The sequence below is a fragment of the Canis lupus genome, chromosome 7 (assembly GCF_003254725.2).
Source record: "Canis lupus dingo isolate Sandy chromosome 7, ASM325472v2, whole genome shotgun sequence".
NCBI lineage: Eukaryota > Metazoa > Chordata > Mammalia > Carnivora > Canidae > Canis > Canis lupus.
This window is the reverse complement of record NC_064249.1, coordinates 8,013,818-8,032,299: the sequence shown is the minus strand read 5'-3', so window position 1 is coordinate 8,032,299 and position 18,482 is coordinate 8,013,818. Positions and strand designations below refer to the sequence as shown.

General features: G+C 44.2%; 2 protein-coding genes across 5 annotated transcripts in view; both read right to left on the bottom strand.

The window, feature by feature from the left end:
• Nucleotides 1-9,435, bottom strand: part of HSD11B1 (hydroxysteroid 11-beta dehydrogenase 1) — a 65,509-nt gene extending 56,074 nt beyond the window's left edge. For 2 of the 4 annotated variants that reach the window (XM_049112069.1, XM_049112070.1), the window contains exon 1: nucleotides 3,821-3,981. In XM_049112069.1, coding sequence (XP_048968026.1) covers nucleotides 3,821-3,931 — 111 coding nt within the window. In that variant the 5' untranslated portion in view covers nucleotides 3,932-3,981. Of the gene's footprint in view, nucleotides 1-3,820; nucleotides 3,982-9,282 lie in introns of those variants that run through there. The other 2 variants (XM_025429810.3, XM_025429805.3) reach the window with 2 other exon arrangements.
• A 7,772-nt stretch (nucleotides 9,436-17,207) lies between these two features.
• On the bottom strand, nucleotides 17,208-18,147 carry G0S2 (G0/G1 switch 2). The gene is made up of 2 exons (XM_025429812.3): nucleotides 17,986-18,147; nucleotides 17,208-17,862 (listed from the first exon to the last, which is right to left on the bottom strand). The coding sequence occupies exon 2, from the start codon at nucleotides 17,806-17,808 to the stop codon at nucleotides 17,521-17,523; it is 288 nt and encodes a 95-aa protein (XP_025285597.1). The 5' UTR covers nucleotides 17,809-17,862; nucleotides 17,986-18,147; the 3' UTR covers nucleotides 17,208-17,520.
• Between the last annotated feature and the right edge of the window lie 335 nt (nucleotides 18,148-18,482).

Below are 18,482 nucleotides of genomic sequence, written 5' to 3'. Positions count from 1 at the left end.
TACACGGTTAGAAATCTGCCCAGAGAAATGAACAAGGGGTGGTGGAAAGGGAGGTCTGGGGGGGGTGGGGGTGACTGGGAGATGGGCACTGAGGGGGGCACTTGATGGGACGAGCACTGGGTGTTATGCTGTATGTTGGCAAATTGAACTCCAATAAAATTTTTTTTAATTTAAAAAATTAAAAAGTAAATTAAAAAAAGAAAAAAGAAAAGAAATCTGCCCAGAGAAGTAAGCGGGAATCACATCTTACAGGGCCTTAAATACCTACTGCTGGAATTTGTAGTTGTGGCCATTCACTCCCAGACTTGGAAACTTTGCACCCTGGGATTCCTATCCCTAGTCTAGAACTCTAGCTGTTTACTGGCCTTTTATATTCCCTCATTGCCTTGCGTCAAAATTCTGGGTTGTACCCCCTCCCCACACACTCCTCAGGCTCATCAATCCAGCCTTGCCCCCACCATCAACACTTCACTCCTTCTGTACGCTATGCCTGAGCCTCTGGAGGCTTCTGGCCTCCTGCAGCCATACTCAACAATGTTACTGGGCTCCTCCAACCCTGCTAGATTTTTCTACCTTGACTTTTATGGTGGATTCTGTTTATATTTACCTGACTTCTCAGTAGCCTCTCTTTCCTGCCCCAGAGCATCTTCTTCCCTTGGATTCCACCCATTTATATTCTCTGGGCTTTCTTCCTACTTTTCTGACTCCTTGTCAGTGTTCTTTACAGACTTCCCTTCCCTTTGGATCCCTTGAGTTGGCCTTGACTATGTTCTCACTCTTTTCTTCTCCCTCTTCTCCAGGGGATTTCCCTCACTCCAGTGACTCCAATTACTATCTTCGTGTTGATGAAACTTAAAAATTTCTATCTCCTGTGCAGCATTGTCTCCTAAGCATCAGGTGGCATAACCAACTGCTTATTCAACCTCGCCTTTTTAATGTCTCCTAAACACCTCAAACTCAACATGCTGAAACTGACCTGATTTTTTTTAAACAGCCTTTTTGAAATATAATTTATATACCAGAAAAGTATCTTGTGTAAGCGTACAATTCAATTTTTAATAAATTTATAAAGTTGGGAAACCATTGCTACAATAGAATTTTAGGACATTTCCATCACCCCAAAAAGATCCTTCTTACCCATTTACAATTACTCCCTGTTCCCATCTCCAGCTCCAGGGAGCCAATAATTTACTCTCTGTGTTGCATATTAGTGGAATCACATGAAATAGGATCTTTTGTGTCTGACTTCTTTGACTTTAGCATAATATTTTTGAGCTTCACCCATATCGTAGTGTGTATCAATACTTTGTTCCTTTTCATCGCCAAATCATATTTTATTGTATGGATATACCACATTTTGTTTATCCATTCACCAATACAGACATTTGGAATTTCCACTTTTTGGCTGTTATGAACATTGTTGCTGTAAATATTGGTGTGGAAGTCTTTGTCTAGACATCTTGGGTATATACCCAGGAGTTCATTCCTGGGTCATATGGGACATTTATGTTTAACTTTTTAAGAAACTGCTAGACTGTTCTTCAATGACTTTGCTATTTTTATTCATCATCTCCTAGGGAATTTCTATTTCAATTAATGGCTACACCATTAGTTAATGAGTACTCCAGAACCTTGGAGCTCCTTCTTTATTCCTCCTTCTCCATATCTCCAAATTCCATTACTCATCAAGTCTAGTCAATTCTACTTCTCAAGTCCTCTAGACACATCTTCACCTTCACAGTGACCGTCCTAACTCAGCCACTATTATTTTCTGCTTTAGGAATCTCATTCTTCTGCCTGTCTCACCTTCTCTAATCCATTCACTGAAAAAAGAAAAAAGAGAAGTTGTGAAATATTTGATGTGCACAAAAAACATATGAACCATAAATAATTTATAAAGCATAGTAATAGAGTGAAAGCCTTATGGGCCTACCATCCAACTTAACCATTGCTAACATTTGACCATTGCCAAAACTGTGGTTGTGCTCTCTGGGCTCTACTCTATCCAATTCTTATTCAGTGGCTTCCTATTGTTCTTAGGATAAAGACCAAACTCATTGTTTTAACTTTGTAAGTTCTCCATAGGTTTTGAAATCCTTTCCTAAGGATCATTTATTCACTTACTCCCTTTTCCTTCAGGTTCTACCCTCCAAATTCATCCTCCCTGCCCTCCTTGGACCAGGTAGGGTGCTCCCCAAATGCTGGGCATTTCTCTTATCATAGCTACCATCACTTGGTATTCACAGTTGCTCATTTGCCTGTTTTTCCCAACACGTAGCTCTGGGACAGCAGAAGCCTGGTCTGTCTTGCCAGTGTATCTCCAGTTTAGCATGGTGCTTGACACACAGTAGGTTCACGGAAAGCATTTTTTTGCATATTTAAAGGAAAGTGATTTCCACACATCTAGATAAAGGTGTCTGATAGGTATTTGGAGCTCAAGAGAAAGCTCTAGACTAGAGATACAGATTTGGGAAAATTAAATCTTGTAAGTTAAAATTTGAAACTGTAGGTATAAATGACACCATCGGGGCAAGATGAAGGGTACAAGTTGGGGGGGAGGGGGAGATAGTACACTAACATATATGTGTTAAGCAGAAGAGGAGAGCCAGTGAAGGAGAGCAAGAAGAAGCAGGAAGCAGAATGACCTGAAAGAACAGGGAAGGGAGGGTGGGAGGTGGGGATGGGGTGGAGGTTCTCAATTGAGATGGGAGAGATCACAGCCTTGAAGCTTTGGGAGGTCAAGGAGGACAATAAGTGACAAGAATACATTGGGTCTTGCATACAGGAATCCCTGGAGACTGCGTCAGAGGCTTCTGAGGAGCTAAAGCCAGAATGCTATGGGTTGGAGAGCAAAGGGACCTGAAGAAATACAAAGTTTAGTGAGAGCCGGGAGGTACTTTCGAGGCGCTTGAGAAGTATGCAGATCTGAAGGGAGGTTCTGATTATTAGGGTAGCAAGGAGTTAAGCTTTCATTCAGATGTTTTTGAGCATTTCTTCTGTGCCAGACACTGTGTCAGGCTGAGCATGTGTTTGGCTTGTGGGGAAAATCCAAGAGTCCATGGACAGGTATGGTTTACGAGGCTCTGACAAAGAGGACTCCAGGAGGTCCACTGAGGGTGGATATGGAACCCTTGTCTCAGGCTTCCAAATTCAGTGAGCTTTTCAGCTTAAGGTGCTTCATGCCTTTGATTTTTTGGGAAGCAGACGGATGTGCCATGTCTGTTAATCCATATGTCTTGGGGGAAGGGGAGGAAGAAGGTGGGGGAGAAAGCCTCCTCCCCGGCTCCTTTTCCTGGGGCTTGACCACAACGGGCACTTCTCACTGTCATTTCTACCTCGTCCTGCAGCCTCCCTCCTGATCTGTATATATTCACACGTGTAAGGCAAGAAAAGTCCCAGGCCAGGTGAATTTTGCATTTTCTGTCTGACCTGGGGTGGGGGGTGGGGGTGGGGGGGTTCAGGAAGTTGAAGGGCTTGGAAACCGCCCCCGGGGAGAAAATGACCTTTTAGGAATGGAATGAGTTTCTAAGTTTAGGAAGCTTAGAGCTTTAACAAGTTTCTTCCAGGAGAGGGAGCCCCAGGGTTGGGAGAGGAAGATCCTACCGCAAGGTTTACCATGAGAAGGGGACTCGATTCTGGCAATGTTTTCAGCAGCCCAGAGGTTATTTATGGGTTAAGTTCAGATAACAGGGGATGCAGACAGGAGGGAGGGAGGGAGATAGACTCATAACACGCCGACACAGACACAGACACAGTCACACACACACAGACACACAAACCACATATCCCTCACCCCTCACCCCTCCCTAGACACACTCACAATTTCGGCTCCAGTCCACTGGTTCCTGCACCTTTGCTGTGCCCCTGAATCATCTGGGGGACCGAAGGGCAGATTTCCAGGCCCCCTCCAGGCCGGTGGAATCAGAACCATCCAGGGCAGGACCTAGGAATCTGTATTTTTACCAAGCTCCCCAGGCGCTTCTGAAGTGAATGTGGACAGACTGGTGAGCTGCTCTGGGTAATTAGGTAAATACTTTAACTATAGCTTGTTCGAGACTTAATTCAACGGCTCCAGGCATCAACATGTTGATGGCTAGTTGGAATGTAATCCGTGGGAGACCGCTGTTCGGACTGAGCCATTTTCTTTCTTATTTTCCTTTTAATAATTTTTGTGTTTATTAGTATAATACACGAGGAGGGTTTTAAAAGTCACATGGCACCAAACGGGTTATAATGAATAACAGCAATCCTTGTTCCTCCCTTCCCCATGCCCTAGGCTCATTCAAAGGCAATCACTGGTGGAAATCTTTCTCCCCACCCCCCCAACCCCCCTTTCTGGGAATCAACTCCATATTTTTAAACAATATGCTTTTATTGCTGTTTCTTGATTTTGAAATTTTAGAAATTGTTTATTTGATTACCTACTAAGGAATATTATTAGGACTTTGCTTTTTCTTGCAACTCACACAGGCTCCTTTCCTTCCTTTCGGATTCCTAATACCATGATTGCACAATTTTTAATTAAATCAATAGTGTTTATATTATTATGACCAATTGTTTACAGCCCAGCAAGGCAATGTACTGTGACTGCATTTCTTTTCTTCTGCTCTCCCCTTCCCTCCTGGGAGTTAACAATCACCTCATTTTTGTTTGCTTACTGAGTTGGTGGTGTTCTCCGAATCCTCTGACAAGAGCTATATGACTCAAATAAACTGGCCGATTTCATTGGATAATCTATCTAATATTTTTCTTCGGAGACATCCCTCCTGGAGTCCCAAGTCATTCCGTTCCAGTCTGGTCTAGGTGCTCGACAGACTGTTATCTGGGACATTCCCTTTGCCATCCACCTGGGAGCTCAGCTTTTTTTCTCTCTTGGCACACCTCCTTCTAAATGGTAGGGAAATGTTTTTGACACCTTGGATGCAGGAGTGATATTTCACATTAAACATCTGTATGTGGCATGAATCCATCAGACCTTGGCCAGGTAAACCCCAGTGAGGCAGCTCGCTCTGCTTGTCTTTTACATTTCCCTTGACTCCGTTAGTCTGGGTAAGGATTTCCAGACTGAAGGCTATTTTCCCTTGGAATTGGAAGACACGGCTGTACTGCCTTTCAGTTTCTAGCTTCCAGTATTGTTACTGAGAAGTTCAATTGCTCTCTGGATTCCTAATCCTTGGTTTTTGAACTGTTTTTCTTTTCTCTAGAACACTGGGGATCTCTTTATTCCTGGGGTTCTAACATTTCTAATAGTGTACTTTGCGGAGAGGTTTATTATTATTTTTTCATTCATTATTTTGGGCACCCAGTGTATCTTTTCAATGTGACAATGCAAATCTTCCATCAGGGGGCATTTTGGAGAAATTATCTTTTTGATTAATGTATTCCCCTCTACTTCCTCTTGTTCTCTTTTTTTGGAATTCTTATGAGAAGACGTCAGAGAGCCTGTAGGTTTCTTACTGTTTTTGTCTTGTTTCTCATCTCTTCTCCTTTTTTGTCCCTCTTTCGGGGGATACTGTCAATTGTATCTTCCAGTGCTTCATTTTAATCTTTAAATTTCTAGTTGTATTTTTTCAAAAGCTCTTCTTGGGAAACCTGGTTGCTTATAGATCCCACTCTTGGTTTTTGCTCAGGTCGTGATCTCAGGATTGTGGGATCGAGTCCCATATGGGGCTCCGCACTCAGTGCAGAGTCTGCTCGAGATTCTCTTTCTCTCTCTCTCTCCCCTGCTTCTCCCCCTCTAAAATAAATAAAAGTTAAAGAAAAAAAGCTCTTTCCTGTTTTCTAGTATTTAAAAACAAAACAAAACAAAACAGTGGCTTCCTGATATTTATTCATGGATGCACTGTCTTCCCTTATCCCTGGGGAGATTTTAATGTTGCCCTGGCTGTTGTTGTTAATGATTTCCCCTGCTCTCTGGATTACCTATGTTGGAGTCGTCTTTAATGCCAGAGGCTTTCATTCCATGCTTGGTGATCCTTAGAGTCCATTCCTTGAGTGTTGGAAGCTTTGGGTGTGAAAGCAGGGCTTGCCAACTGTTGGATTTTACCGTAGGATAATCTAGTGAGTGCTTGGCAGGTTCATCGAAGGCCCCTTCCCCCTGCCCCCATGTCAGTGTCTATAGCTTTCCTTTCCTTGGTTGGGCACTTTTTACAAGGAGGAATCTTGAATTCTTCTGCCTCATGCAGGCTCAAGTAGGGTGAATGGAGAGGGGGATACACTGCACTGTTCATGTTCTGGGAGCTGAGCCAGGTTAAGGGGCTGGGGAATCTCATCTTTCAGTATTGAATCTTTCTCTAATCCCTGTTTCTAGCTTCATGCCTAACCCCTCTCTGTGCTGTGACTATTGTCCCTCAGTCTGGTGCCTCTTTGGCCAGTTTCTCTCCAGAAAATCAACTTTCCCTTTTTTACTGGGGGTTGGCGGGGGGCAAGAGAGGGAATCCAGAGTGGCCCCTATTTCTCCCCTCATCTCTCCGGCTGTGTACTGAGATGCCCGATGCCCTGATCCCTGACATTCTCCTGTGCTTTTTGGCCTCTTGTGGGCTTCCTATCAGGGACACTTGGGCTTCAGCAATCTCTGCTTTGCTAAGTCACTTATCACTCATCCATCCACTTTTCATCTTCCAGAGGGCGTTGACATCTCTCATCTGCTGTTGTTTCTATTCCAGTTCTCTTTGTCCTTGTGGTTTATAGCATGTAAATTCTTCTACTGTGATCAGTGCATTTTATCGGGAAGCAGAAATTAATGCTTGTTCGACTGCCACGTTTAACCCTATATAGCTCTTCTGAGGAACCTGTCAGGCTTGAAGTGATGGGGGGCTTATAGTAGTGACATCTTCTACTTCCCCCCCAAGATATTCAAGAGCCAAATGCATGAAAATGAGATTGTTATTAAATCATTTTAATAGAAGAAAAGGAGAGGAAATATTTCATTTATTCATTCATCAATACCCCCCCCTCCAAACATTTATCAAGCACTAATATATGTCCCGGCTGTGCTAGGGGCTAGGAATATAAAAGCTGAGCAATTTTTGATATCTTCCTTCCAGGAAATAATAGTTAAACATAAGGAAGGTAGGCAAGTAAATCCAAGCTTACAATAGCATAATAATATGCTATAATAGAGGTGTGCAGAGGGTGCTAACGGGAATATGAGTAAAGTGTCCAAATTAGTCCAGGATGGTGGGAGAAGGGTGGTCCTGGAGCTAAGTTTTGAAGAATAAATACAAGTTATGGAGGTGAAGAAGATGTAGGAAGGGCATCCCAAATAGAGGGAACTGTGTGTGTGTTCAGGCAAGGAGTCTAGAAATAGCATGACGTGTCAGAGGAACCTCAAGTAGATTGAAATGGCTGGAGCAAGGGTCCACACTGGGGAGTGGCCTGAATAAGAATGTAATGGTCACTGAACTATAAATATCTACATTAGTCCAGAGCGTGATCTTGGGTCTACTAATTAGAGATGCAGAAATAATAATATCCTTTTCCCCTCTGTGAATTTGAGCCAATTTTAAAAATGTTATTTGTAAGAGGAGGATACTGTGAGATTCTATAAAGATATAAAGCATGCAAAATGCTGGGTCACTGGTAGGAATTTGAAATATTCTAGTTGTCTCCTGACAAACCTGCCTTAAATCTTTCTATTCTCTTTCTTTCTCTCTCTCTAGTGCCCTAACAGTTATAAAACAGATCCTGGAAAAGCTTAACTCTTAGGAAAATCTTTCCTTCTTTCCATTTCTGCCAGGCAAGGATTACTTGAGCATCTTTTAACTGAATTATTTTTTTCAAACAGCAGATGCAGTGTTTATGAGTTCTTGGGTGTCTGGGGCATCTTCCTGTAAAGTCTAGGTTGTGTTTTACAGGGCCCTTGGGTGGGACCAGGAGAAATGCGTTCCAGTCTCCTCTCCACCACTGACACATATGTGACCTTGGGCAAGCACCCTTTCCCTCTTGGCTCTGGTTCCCTTACCTGGCAAACAAGAGGAATTAAATTATATTACCTTTAAGATTTATTCCAGCTCAGAAATCGGGTGCAGGGCGCTTTTTGCTGCACTGATACTAGTATAAAGAGTGAGGTAAGATTTTTGGATGTTACTTTCATATCATCTATTTTTCACATCCTATGATATTTTCATGTATCATGAAGAGGGAAAGGCAATTCCTTTCCAATCTTGGCAAGCAAGCAGAAGTGAGATTCTTTCATCTCTCCTTACCTCTCCAACCCTCCCACCGGTTCAGCTTCTGACTGATTTATTCACACAAACCCCAAAGAGATAGGCTGGCACTAAAAAACCAACCAACCAAACAAACAAAACCACAGACCAAAAAAGCTTCAAGTGTGTCCTTCTGAATTGTTACGCACTGTTGGAAACGTCGGGGGAGCCAGGACTCTTAAAAGCCAACTGTTTTGAAAACGCATCATCATCTCGTATAGTCGCTTTCCAAAGCAAGAGTCCAGTTATTTTAATCCCTCCAAGTGACTGGATAGGCAAACTACAGCCTTCTGGTTGGTTCTGTCTATTGATGGCAAGTGAGGGTTTGGGGAAATGGTTGGGGTGGGGAATGGCATTTCCTGTTCCTGTCCAGTTTCTCTAAGGGATCTGTGAGAAGTGCCTTTGAATTTTCCCAGAACTGGCCAGAGGGTCAGTATCCTGAGCACTTGGGCTGGGCTGGGGCCAAGGAATAGGTCAACAGCACGAGAAGAATTCTGATCGACAACTTTGGGCCTCCCTTGGTCCATTGAACAAGACTTCTTGGGCTAAAACAAGCGTTGCCCAAGGCTCCTGGTTTCCAAGTTAGGAATATCGAAGGGGCTGATGATCAGATGCAGCATGCAGATATCGGCATTCTCAGCAATTCCCAGGATACAGCCCAGTGTTTGTGCTCTGTCATCGGTTTCAAGCCAATTTAAAAAAAAAAAAATGCTTACGACCTGCAACCTTTGTATGATTTTAAAAGAACAGACAGACTTTTTAAAACTATTTTTGCAACTTTTTGTTCCAACCTAACTTTCTGTCCCACAATGATCAGAATGCTCTCGGTGCCAGTAACAGACGTCTTGTTCCATCTGCGTCTTATCATATCTTCCCTCCTACACATTTCAAAGCTCATCGGGCATTTTTTTTTTTGACCAGCATTTGACATTGAAATCTCTCTTCAGCACAGACCTCCAGTTTATTCCAATAGATGCATTATTTCAATAGCGGTTTTTTTGATGACCTACTATGTACTAAGCCCCGACACAAATAGTGATGCTATTATATATAATGTGATTTTAAAAAGTCTTACCTTGAGGTTTCAACCAAATTTGGCTTCTTTTTATTGATCTCCTGTTTCCTTTTGCTTCTTTTCTCCCTTTCCCTCCTCCTCTGCCTTCCCTTCTGTTTCATCTCTCTCTTTCTCTGCGGTTTCCCACTCTTTGGGGAGGGGCAGGATTTCCTGCTCCGAAGTTGGTTGGTTTCTGGGAGGAGCCAGAAGACCTGCTTCAGGGCCTGGAACCAGCTGGTCTGCCACCTGATACAAGAAGGTGAAACTCAGGCCAAGGAAGAATGGCCTTCTGCTGGGACGGAGCTTGCAGCCAGGAGGTGCTGGGAGGGGAACCCCGAAGGGAAGCCAGAGTGGGTTAGTCCAGGGCTCCCCAGGGGACAGAGCACCCCAGGGCTGGAAGGGTTGAAAGTGGTCCTAGTTGCCCTGGAGACTTATCCATTACTATTGTTAGCTCCACACAGGCCAGAGGCACACCAGGCCGAACCTCTGTCCCACCCTCAGCGAAAGCTTGAGCTCAGATTGCTGGCTTTGCCTCAAAGGGAAGTACTGAAATAAGAACTGGGTTTGGGCAGATTTTCCTTCCCCACCAGAAGAGACTTTAGGATCCAGTGTGCCCTGTGAGACTGAGACCTGTGTGTCTGTACATTCCTCAGTTATGAACCCCCTAGGGAGTCATCTAAGTGACATAAACAGTTATGGTGATCACATCAGCAGGAGCAGAGAGTAGACAGTAGAGGGGAAGACAGGAGCCTGCCACAAGATCCAGATGGGGCAGGGCCTCCAATAATTCCAGCTGGATTCACATCAATTAATGATGGAGGATCAAACCTCAGTTTAGAGGTTTTGTTCTTTTGGACTAAGGCACTGACAGCAGTGTGCCAATAAAAAGTTCACTTTCTTTATCCATTTATTGATTCACGATTCAACAGATTATTTACTGAGCACCTACTCCATGCCCAGGTAGGAGCTGCGAATAGAGTCAGCCAAACTAGACATAGCCCCACCCTAATGGAGGGTATAATTGGCACGGTCACACAGTGGTGTCTGAGATTTGGGACATAAATTTAGAGGAAGGACTGGAATTGTTGGGTGCTAATGTCTCCCTTGGAACTGCATCACTGGACAGATTTTGGATAGTCATCTTTCTGTTAGTCAAAATGGGACATTGGGTTTTTTCAACAATGTTTTTGCTTGCAATAATCAACCATTAAGTATCCTTCTCTATAGGCTCCCAATTCTTAAAGGATAGGAGACTTCTTAGTCTTGTTTTTCATTCAGGAGACAGTTGTTTTATCTAGGGAACCGTAAGTTCTATTGATTTCTAGCTAATTTACTTTCAAAGGCTCTCTGAAAATGTCTAGCTACAAATTGGACATTTGGGATTTCAATTATTTTTTTCTCTCATTAAATCCCCTAATATTTAAGTCCATTAAAAGAAAGAAAAAAGAACTGAAAAAGGCAAGTCTCCTTTACTTCAACTGTTGGGTCTACTCCAGAATACTCTTTGAAAATTTCCTGAAGTCTGTTTTCATTTTTATTTAATTTATAATTTTGAATCTTTGTCCCTTTAAAAGAGAGGCTTCTGAAATTGTCTTTTGTACTATATTTTCTATTTTTTTTCTTGCTCTCTTAAGGTACTTTTTTCTCTCATTTTACATGGCTGAGTTATTTAAATTTTTCCTTTCTTTCCTGCTGCTTTTGTACATTTTTTCTCCAGCTGTAGTACTAACAATTATTTGAACTACTTAATGCAGGTCTGTAGTCCAGAGCAATAAGTACCTAATAAAATCCTAAATTATTTAACAAATTTCTACCCGACTTCTTTAGGTGTAGGAAAAAATTTAGTTATAGCTCTTAATGTGGCTCCAGACCAGGGCTTAAATTTAGCTCTGTTTTTAAAAAAATTCAATTTACTTAAATTGAAAAACAAAACAAAAACTCCTCAAAACAGTTCACCTAATTTCCTTAGGACTGCCTTCTGGTTTAGCAATTTTAGGATGTTATTGCTTTTCCAGAGAAGGTTCTGATGAGAAAGGCTCCTATAGATGGTCAGGTAAAGGGGAGTGGAAAGAAAGAGAAATGAAATGAGAGTGGGTTTCAGAGGGTGTCAGAGTCTTTGAGAGAGACCATGCTGGAATTAGAATGTTGCTTTTTAGGCCTCAGTATGTGAATTAAAGAAGCAAACTATTGACTCTTAAGATTTCTGGAGTTCCTCTTAAATATATTAATTGATTCTGGAGTTCCTCTTAAATGAATTTACTGATTTTGATATGTCAAATGTTCCTCTGCGATGGTCATTGTTATCCTAACTCAAAGATATTGTCCTTTATCAAAGTAAGCACAAGAGCTAGGATTACCAGACAGCTTTATATGGGAAGCAGGAGTTCTTCCAAGAGGAGGTTGCAATTTTGACATAGAAGAATCCAAGAAAGATAAAAGAAGCTGTTTAGTAAGAGCATGTACCTGCAAATGGTATCTTGGGTGCCCTTTCCAAGAAAGGTTAGTAAAAGGCCATGCAGTCAATGACCTGACAATGTTTGACACTGGAATACAGACTAAAAGTGACTGTCTTTCACACATTGACAAGACAGAGAATGCTCTCATGAAAGTTTTGCAGGGAACCCAAAGCTAAGTTTGGCCAATTGCCTTTTCCTGAATTGGGAGCCAGGCTAATGAATCCTCAGCTCTGATCCCTTAGGTCTATTTGGATTGGATCAGTGATTTATTAGGCTATTCCTGTGAAACGCTCCCTTATACATACATCAGAAATAAGGTATTTCAGAACAAAACAACAACACATAAGTTAAGACTATAATATAGACAAACAAAAGCGAAGGTAAAGTGAGCAGCAGAGGAATAAGCAGTTTAATGACAAAAATAGTTATCAAATGGTGTGCCTCCAAAACAAAAGGTCTAATGAATTATGAGACCTATGTCTAATTACTCAATAGTATACCTCCTAAATAAAATGTCTAATGACCTTATACAAAGGCTTAGGTATAATTATTTACCAGCATGTATACCTGTAAACTAAAATATCTAATTACTTTGTACAAAGACTGATGATTTCATACAAACACCTACTTGGTTACAAATCATAGACGTGGTGAGAACTCAGTGAAACCACTGGAGTTCAGATTATCATTGGAACTGACTTAGTTGGTAGCAGATATGAAGGATAAATAGAGTTTGGGTACAATGAACCTAGTAAGCATACTTTGGTTTTTGGAAACCCCAAATTCAGAGATTGGCATACTTTCCCAGACGTACGTGGGCTGAATCACCTGTAGAAGCATATTTATTTGTTGACTGCCTGGCACTCTGAAATGTATTTATGTCGTCAGTTAGTTCCTGGTTGGTTGACCCTTAGAGGTGAGGGGCTATCACTGACTGGTTGGCTTATAAAAATGTGTTAACTGAGGCGAGTTGTCATTGATTGAACCAATGAGTTTAAACTGGTTCTGGATACCCTGATTATAGAACAATCAAGCTTGTCCTAAGAATGTGGTAACTGGGGCACCTGGGGGGCTCACTGGTTGAGTGTCTGCCTTTGGCTCAGGTCGTGATCCCAGGGTCCTGGGATGGTGTCCTGATCTGGTTCCCCGCAGGGGGCCTGCTCCTCCCTCTGCCTAGGTCTCTGCCTCTCTGTGTCTCTCCTGAATAAATAAATAAAATCTTCAAGAATGTGGCAACTTTTTAATATTCTCACAATTGATACCAACTATCTGTTTTCATTAGAACATAATGCAAGTTGAAATCTGATATAATACAAAATTACATATTTACCTATACTAATGGATCAGAGCTTTGTGGTGTTTTGTAAAGAATGAGGTAACTAATAAGTGTTTCACTATGACAAAGTTTGAGAACCATTAGGTTCAACCACTAGGTTAAGGTATTTTCTAAGAGGCAAAAAGCATTGCTTTAGATAAACTTAATCAGGAAATACTTCATTATTGGAATTAAATTCATCATCATTTTTAAAAATTCTAGTTAGTTAATATGTAAATTCTTTATTTTTAATAGTTAATAGTTTTTTTTATTTTTTAAAGATTTTATTTATTTATGAAAGACAGAGAGAGGCAGAGGGAGAAGCAGGCTCCACGCAGGGAGCCCAACACGGGACTCGATCCCGGGGGTCTCCAGGATCACGCCCCAGGCCAAAGGCAGGCGCTAAACCGCTGAGCCACCCAGGGATCCCCCTGTTAATAGTTTTTAATAGTGAGAGCAAGAAGGAAAATATTTGTAAACATGCTGAGAAAAAGAACGAAGAGGCATTGGAAACAGGGTGTGGATGGTGGGGATGGGTTGAGAGAAGCAGGCTGGAATAGGAACTATATCTCCTATTTGGTGTTTGTTCTAAAAAGAATCTTAGCATCGTATTAATTGGGTGAGACCTCGACCTCAGAGGTCATATGACTAATCTCCTCTCCAGTTTATACCGTCACTGGCAGATGATTTCCAAACTCTTGCTTGCATGCTTTTTTTTTTAAAGAGAGAGAGACAGGCTACCTGCTGAGCAGGGACCCCCCCCCCCCCAGCCCCCATCCTCAAGTAGGGCTGGATCCCAGGACCCTTCCCCATCCCCAAGCAGGGCTGAATCCCAGGACCCTGGGATCACAACCTGAGCAGAAGGCAAATGCTTAACTGACTGAGCCACCCAGGCGCCCCATCTGCTTGCATGCTTTTAGTCATAAGGAGTTTACTATACGTCACAAGGAAACTCCTTATGTTTTCCATTACTCTGATTTCTTAATGACCTAAGAACCGCTTCCTTGTACTTCTATTTGCTACTTTTCATTCTGCATTTTCAAGCCATGTAAAACAAGTCTGTATTATTGGACTTCACTGGATCGATATGGCCCCCTTTCAACTATCTGGAGGCAATTATTATATGACAGGATTGTATTGGCACTTCTCTACTGGTCTATTCAATTGTTCTGTATGTGACAGGGTTTCTGGATTTTTTTATATGCCCAGGTCCCTCTGACCTGAGTGCGTTTTTGTTCATCAAGGTCTCTCTTGAAATATAACAACGACTATCATTGACTAAATGCGTAGTGTTTGCCAGGCACTGCTGTAAGCACTTTACATGCATTGTCTCATTTGATTTGCAAAATTGCCCCATGAGGGAGGCACTGTTTTATAGATGGGGAAAGAACTTATCTAACTTGCAGAGAGTTGATAAGCAACTTGCCCAAGGTCTTAAAGCCAACAAATGGAGGAGTCAGAATGCAAACCCAAGCTGTCCAGTCTCATTTAACTTTCTTGGTTTCCCACCGACCAGATTGTAAAGTACAACAAGACCACCTCCTCATTCCTTTTTCTGGACATTTCCCTTCTACTAATAAGATGTTAGGGTTTTGTTTGTTTTTCAGCAGACCCTTGTTGGCTTATATTGAGCCTTGTAATCAGTGGAAACCATGTAGGTCTTTCTGTTTTGTTTTTTTTTTCTAAGATTTTATTTATTTATTCTTGAGAGACACAGAGAGTGAGGCAGAGACAAAGGCAGAGGGAGAAGCAGGCTCCCTGTGAGGAGCCTGATGTGGGACTCTTTTTTTTTTTTTTTAGATTTTATTTATTTATTCATGAAAGATACAGAGAAAGAGAAAGAGAGAGAGAGAAAGAGAGAGAGGCAGAGACACAGGCAGAGGGAGAAGCAGGCTCCATGCAGGGAGCCTGATGTGGGACTCGATCCCAGGTCTCCAGGATCACAACCTGGGTCGAAGGCGGCACTAAACCACCGAGCCACCCGGGAAGCCGCCTCGCCCCCCCCCCTTTTTTTTTTTTTTAACAAGAATGTTCTTTATTTGTACAAAGCATTATAATTTTCCTCAGCATTCTTCATTTATTTGTCAACAAACTTTTGACTATATTCATTAAAAAAATTAACAGTGTCAAACTACATACATTCGATTGTACGTATGGGAACATGACCTGAGCCGAAGGCAGATGCTCAACCACTGAGCCACCCAAGTGTCCCACTATCTATGTCTTTTTCACATGATCTGCTGCTAGAATAAGCCTTCATAATTCTGTGGCCCTGCAACTGGATTTTTGGAACTAATTCTGTACAATATCTTCTTCCCTGTTCAGTTTCAATTGGTTAGTTCAGTGCTTGGTTCCAACCTGTTGAGTCCTTTTGAATCCTGACTCTACAATCTCAGCTCTGCATCAGTCACTGAATTGATATGTATACCTTGTCACTTGTCCTACATTGATGATAAAATTGCCAGACAGGATAGGGCCAAGGACCATTTTTAGGAATGGGGATTTCCTGTGTTGGGAGAGGGGCTTCCATCTGGTAACAACCACAGTCTTCTGAGACCATCTCGAAACCTTGATTCTGAAACTATTAAGCAAACCCTCTTTCCTTCCTTTTTTAACCCAGGGCTTCTCCACTTCAGCTCTATTGACATTTTGCACTGGAGAGTGCTTCGTTGTGTGTGTGTGTGTGTGTCCTGTGCATTATAAGATGTTTAGCAGCATCCTTGGCTTCTATTCATAGGTGCTAGTAGGGAGTGCCCCAGTTCCCCTACCAGACAACCAGAAATGTCTCCAGACATTTTCCAGTGTCTCCTGGGGGGACAAAATTGACCCTCCTTCCATTGAGAAGCAATACTTTACCTTTATAGATTACTTGAGCAATCAAGTATTTATTAAGAACCTGTTATTTGCTCAGGACTTAATGAATTCTTTTATTAAAAAAATAATTTGTTTGACAGAGAGAGAGAACTTAAAGAAGGGGAGTGGGAGAGGGAGGAGCAGACTCCTCCACTGAGCAGAGAGCCCCACCTAGGGCTCAATCCCAGGATGCTGGGATCATAACCTGGGGGAAGGCAGACACTTAACAGACTGAGCCACCTAGTTGATGATTTCTATGAACACTAAAGAGGAAGAGGATGATAAGGACCTTGATCCCAAGAAGATTATACTCTATTCCTGGAGGAAGAGAACCCAGATGGGTGATAACCAGTTTTTTCTCCTTCTAACCTAGAGCTTCTTCTTCTTCTTTTCTTCTTCTCCTTCTTCTTCTCCTTCTTCTTCTTCTTCTTCTTCTTCTTCTTCTTCTTCTTCTTCTTCTTCTTCTTCTTCTTCTTCTTCTTCTTCTTCTTCTTCTTCTTCTTCTTCTTCTTCTTCTTCTTCTTCTTCTTTCTTCTTCTTTCTTCTTCTTCTTTTTTAACCTAGAGCTTCTTACTATGATTTGAGTTGATGAGGAGGAAGGCTGGGTAGAGCGAGAGGTCCAACTGGGAATATTGGGAGCTTGCCTTCTCTCTTCCTACCAGCTATCGAGTTTTCTTTTTCTTTTCTCTCTCTCTTGTTAAAACACAGAAAGACAGAGGTATCAGCCATACGAGCCTCTGGCCAGGTGTGAGGTGGTGGCAAATAGTTTTTTCTGCCCTAGAATCAATCAGTATCTGCTATTAGTGTACTGTAGCTCAGAAGTTAATTTATCTTCTGATTTTAAAATGCTAAGCCCGGTGGGACTTATAAAAGTTTCTCTCCTGCCACCCCTAACATGAAACAAAAACGAATCCTCAACATACTTCTTTTTTAAAATTATTTATTTATTTATTTATTTATTTATTTATTTATTTATTTATTATAGACAGAGAGAGAGAGAGGGAGAGAGGGGGGGGGGGCAGAGACACAGGAGGAGGGAGAAGCAGGCTCCATGCCAGGAGCAGGATGTGGGACTCGATCCTGGGTCTCCAGGATCACGCCCTGGGCCAAAGGCAGGTGCTAAAGTGCTGAGCCACCCAGGCATCCCCTCAACATACTTCTAAGCATGTAATATGAATACCAGAGTCTGGAACAGTGATGCTGACGGTCAGGCAGCTGCTCTCCCCACAGGGCTCAGCGAAGACCCCCCTTAGCCAGCATGCCCGCCCTCCCTGCTCTCCCTCCCAGGGAAACGTGCCCCTCAGGAATCAGATACGGAGACATACTATAAAACGAATTTTATTTCAAAAATGCAAAATGGGTGGTCGTCGTAAAATAATATAATAATATAAAAAGCATTTCCCCGCCTTCCACCTTAGTGCAAACTGGTAGATGCACCCAAGATAGCCCAAAGGTCATAGATTTTGGACATGTCATCGTGCAATGCTGCACAGCAGCAAAATCACTCCCAACCTCCTCCTGGTGGCTCCACGTGGCAGCTCAGGGCTGAAAGTCAGTGGCTTCTCAGGGCTCGGTCCGGGGGGCGCAGGTCTGCAGGTCTCGGGCCCTGCCCGCGCTGTGGGGCGCTCTCGGCTCCTAGGAGGCGGGGGGCCGGTAGGAGAGCGCGCGGCCGCAGGGCACGGCCCCCCGCGGCTTGCCTCCCTGCAGCCGGGGCTGCACTGCCCGCAGCTCCGCCACCAACGCCTCCTCGTCCCGCCGGCGGCCGGCGGCCGTGAACGGGCCGCACACGGTCCCCACCAGGCCGATCACCACGCCCAGGAAGGCCAGCACGCTGCCCAGCACGTACAGCTTCACCAGCTTCCGACCCGGCCTCCGGGCCACCAGCTCCTGGGCCAGCGGGATCAGCTCCTGCACCGATTCCATCCCGGGGCGCCTGCGGGGCACCTGCGGGGCACCTGCCGGGCACCTGCGGGGCACCTGCGCGGGGAGCGGGCCGTCAGCTCCGGAGGGACGGCTCCGGCCCCCCCCACCCCCGGAGGTCGCGCAGGGAGGGGGGCCGCCCGGCACCCGCCGCGCTCCCCATCCCCCCGCGGGGCTCACCTCGTAGGGGGCAGCGCGAGCCGAGGGCGGGTGGGGGCGCGTCCTCCTCCTCCTCCTCCTCCTCCTCCTCGGGGCCCGGCTCTCCCAGGTGCAGGCTCCGCAGCTGGCGCCTAGGCGGTGCCCCGGGGCCGCTTATATCTTTCCTCTGAGGCCCGCCTCCCGGGCTCCCCTGGCCCGCGGCCCGCGCGGGAGGAGGAGGAGGAGGAGGAAGGGGAGGGGGGAGGAGGGGCGGGACAGGACCCAGGTGGAGGCGGCACGAGCTGTGCACGCCCGGGTCGCGTGAGCTGGGCGCCCCGGGCGGGGGAGGCCGCGGCGGGGGGTGCAGGGGGTGCACGGGGGGCGGCCAGGCCTCAGGAGGCCCCATTCCGGGGGCGGGGTGCGCGCACCGGTGGGGACATGTCCCACGTGACTCTCCCTTAGTGCTGTGCATGGGCGGCACAGGGTCTGGGGCTGTCCCGATTAGGGCCCCTAATGAGGACATCGCGGGGGAGAGGGAA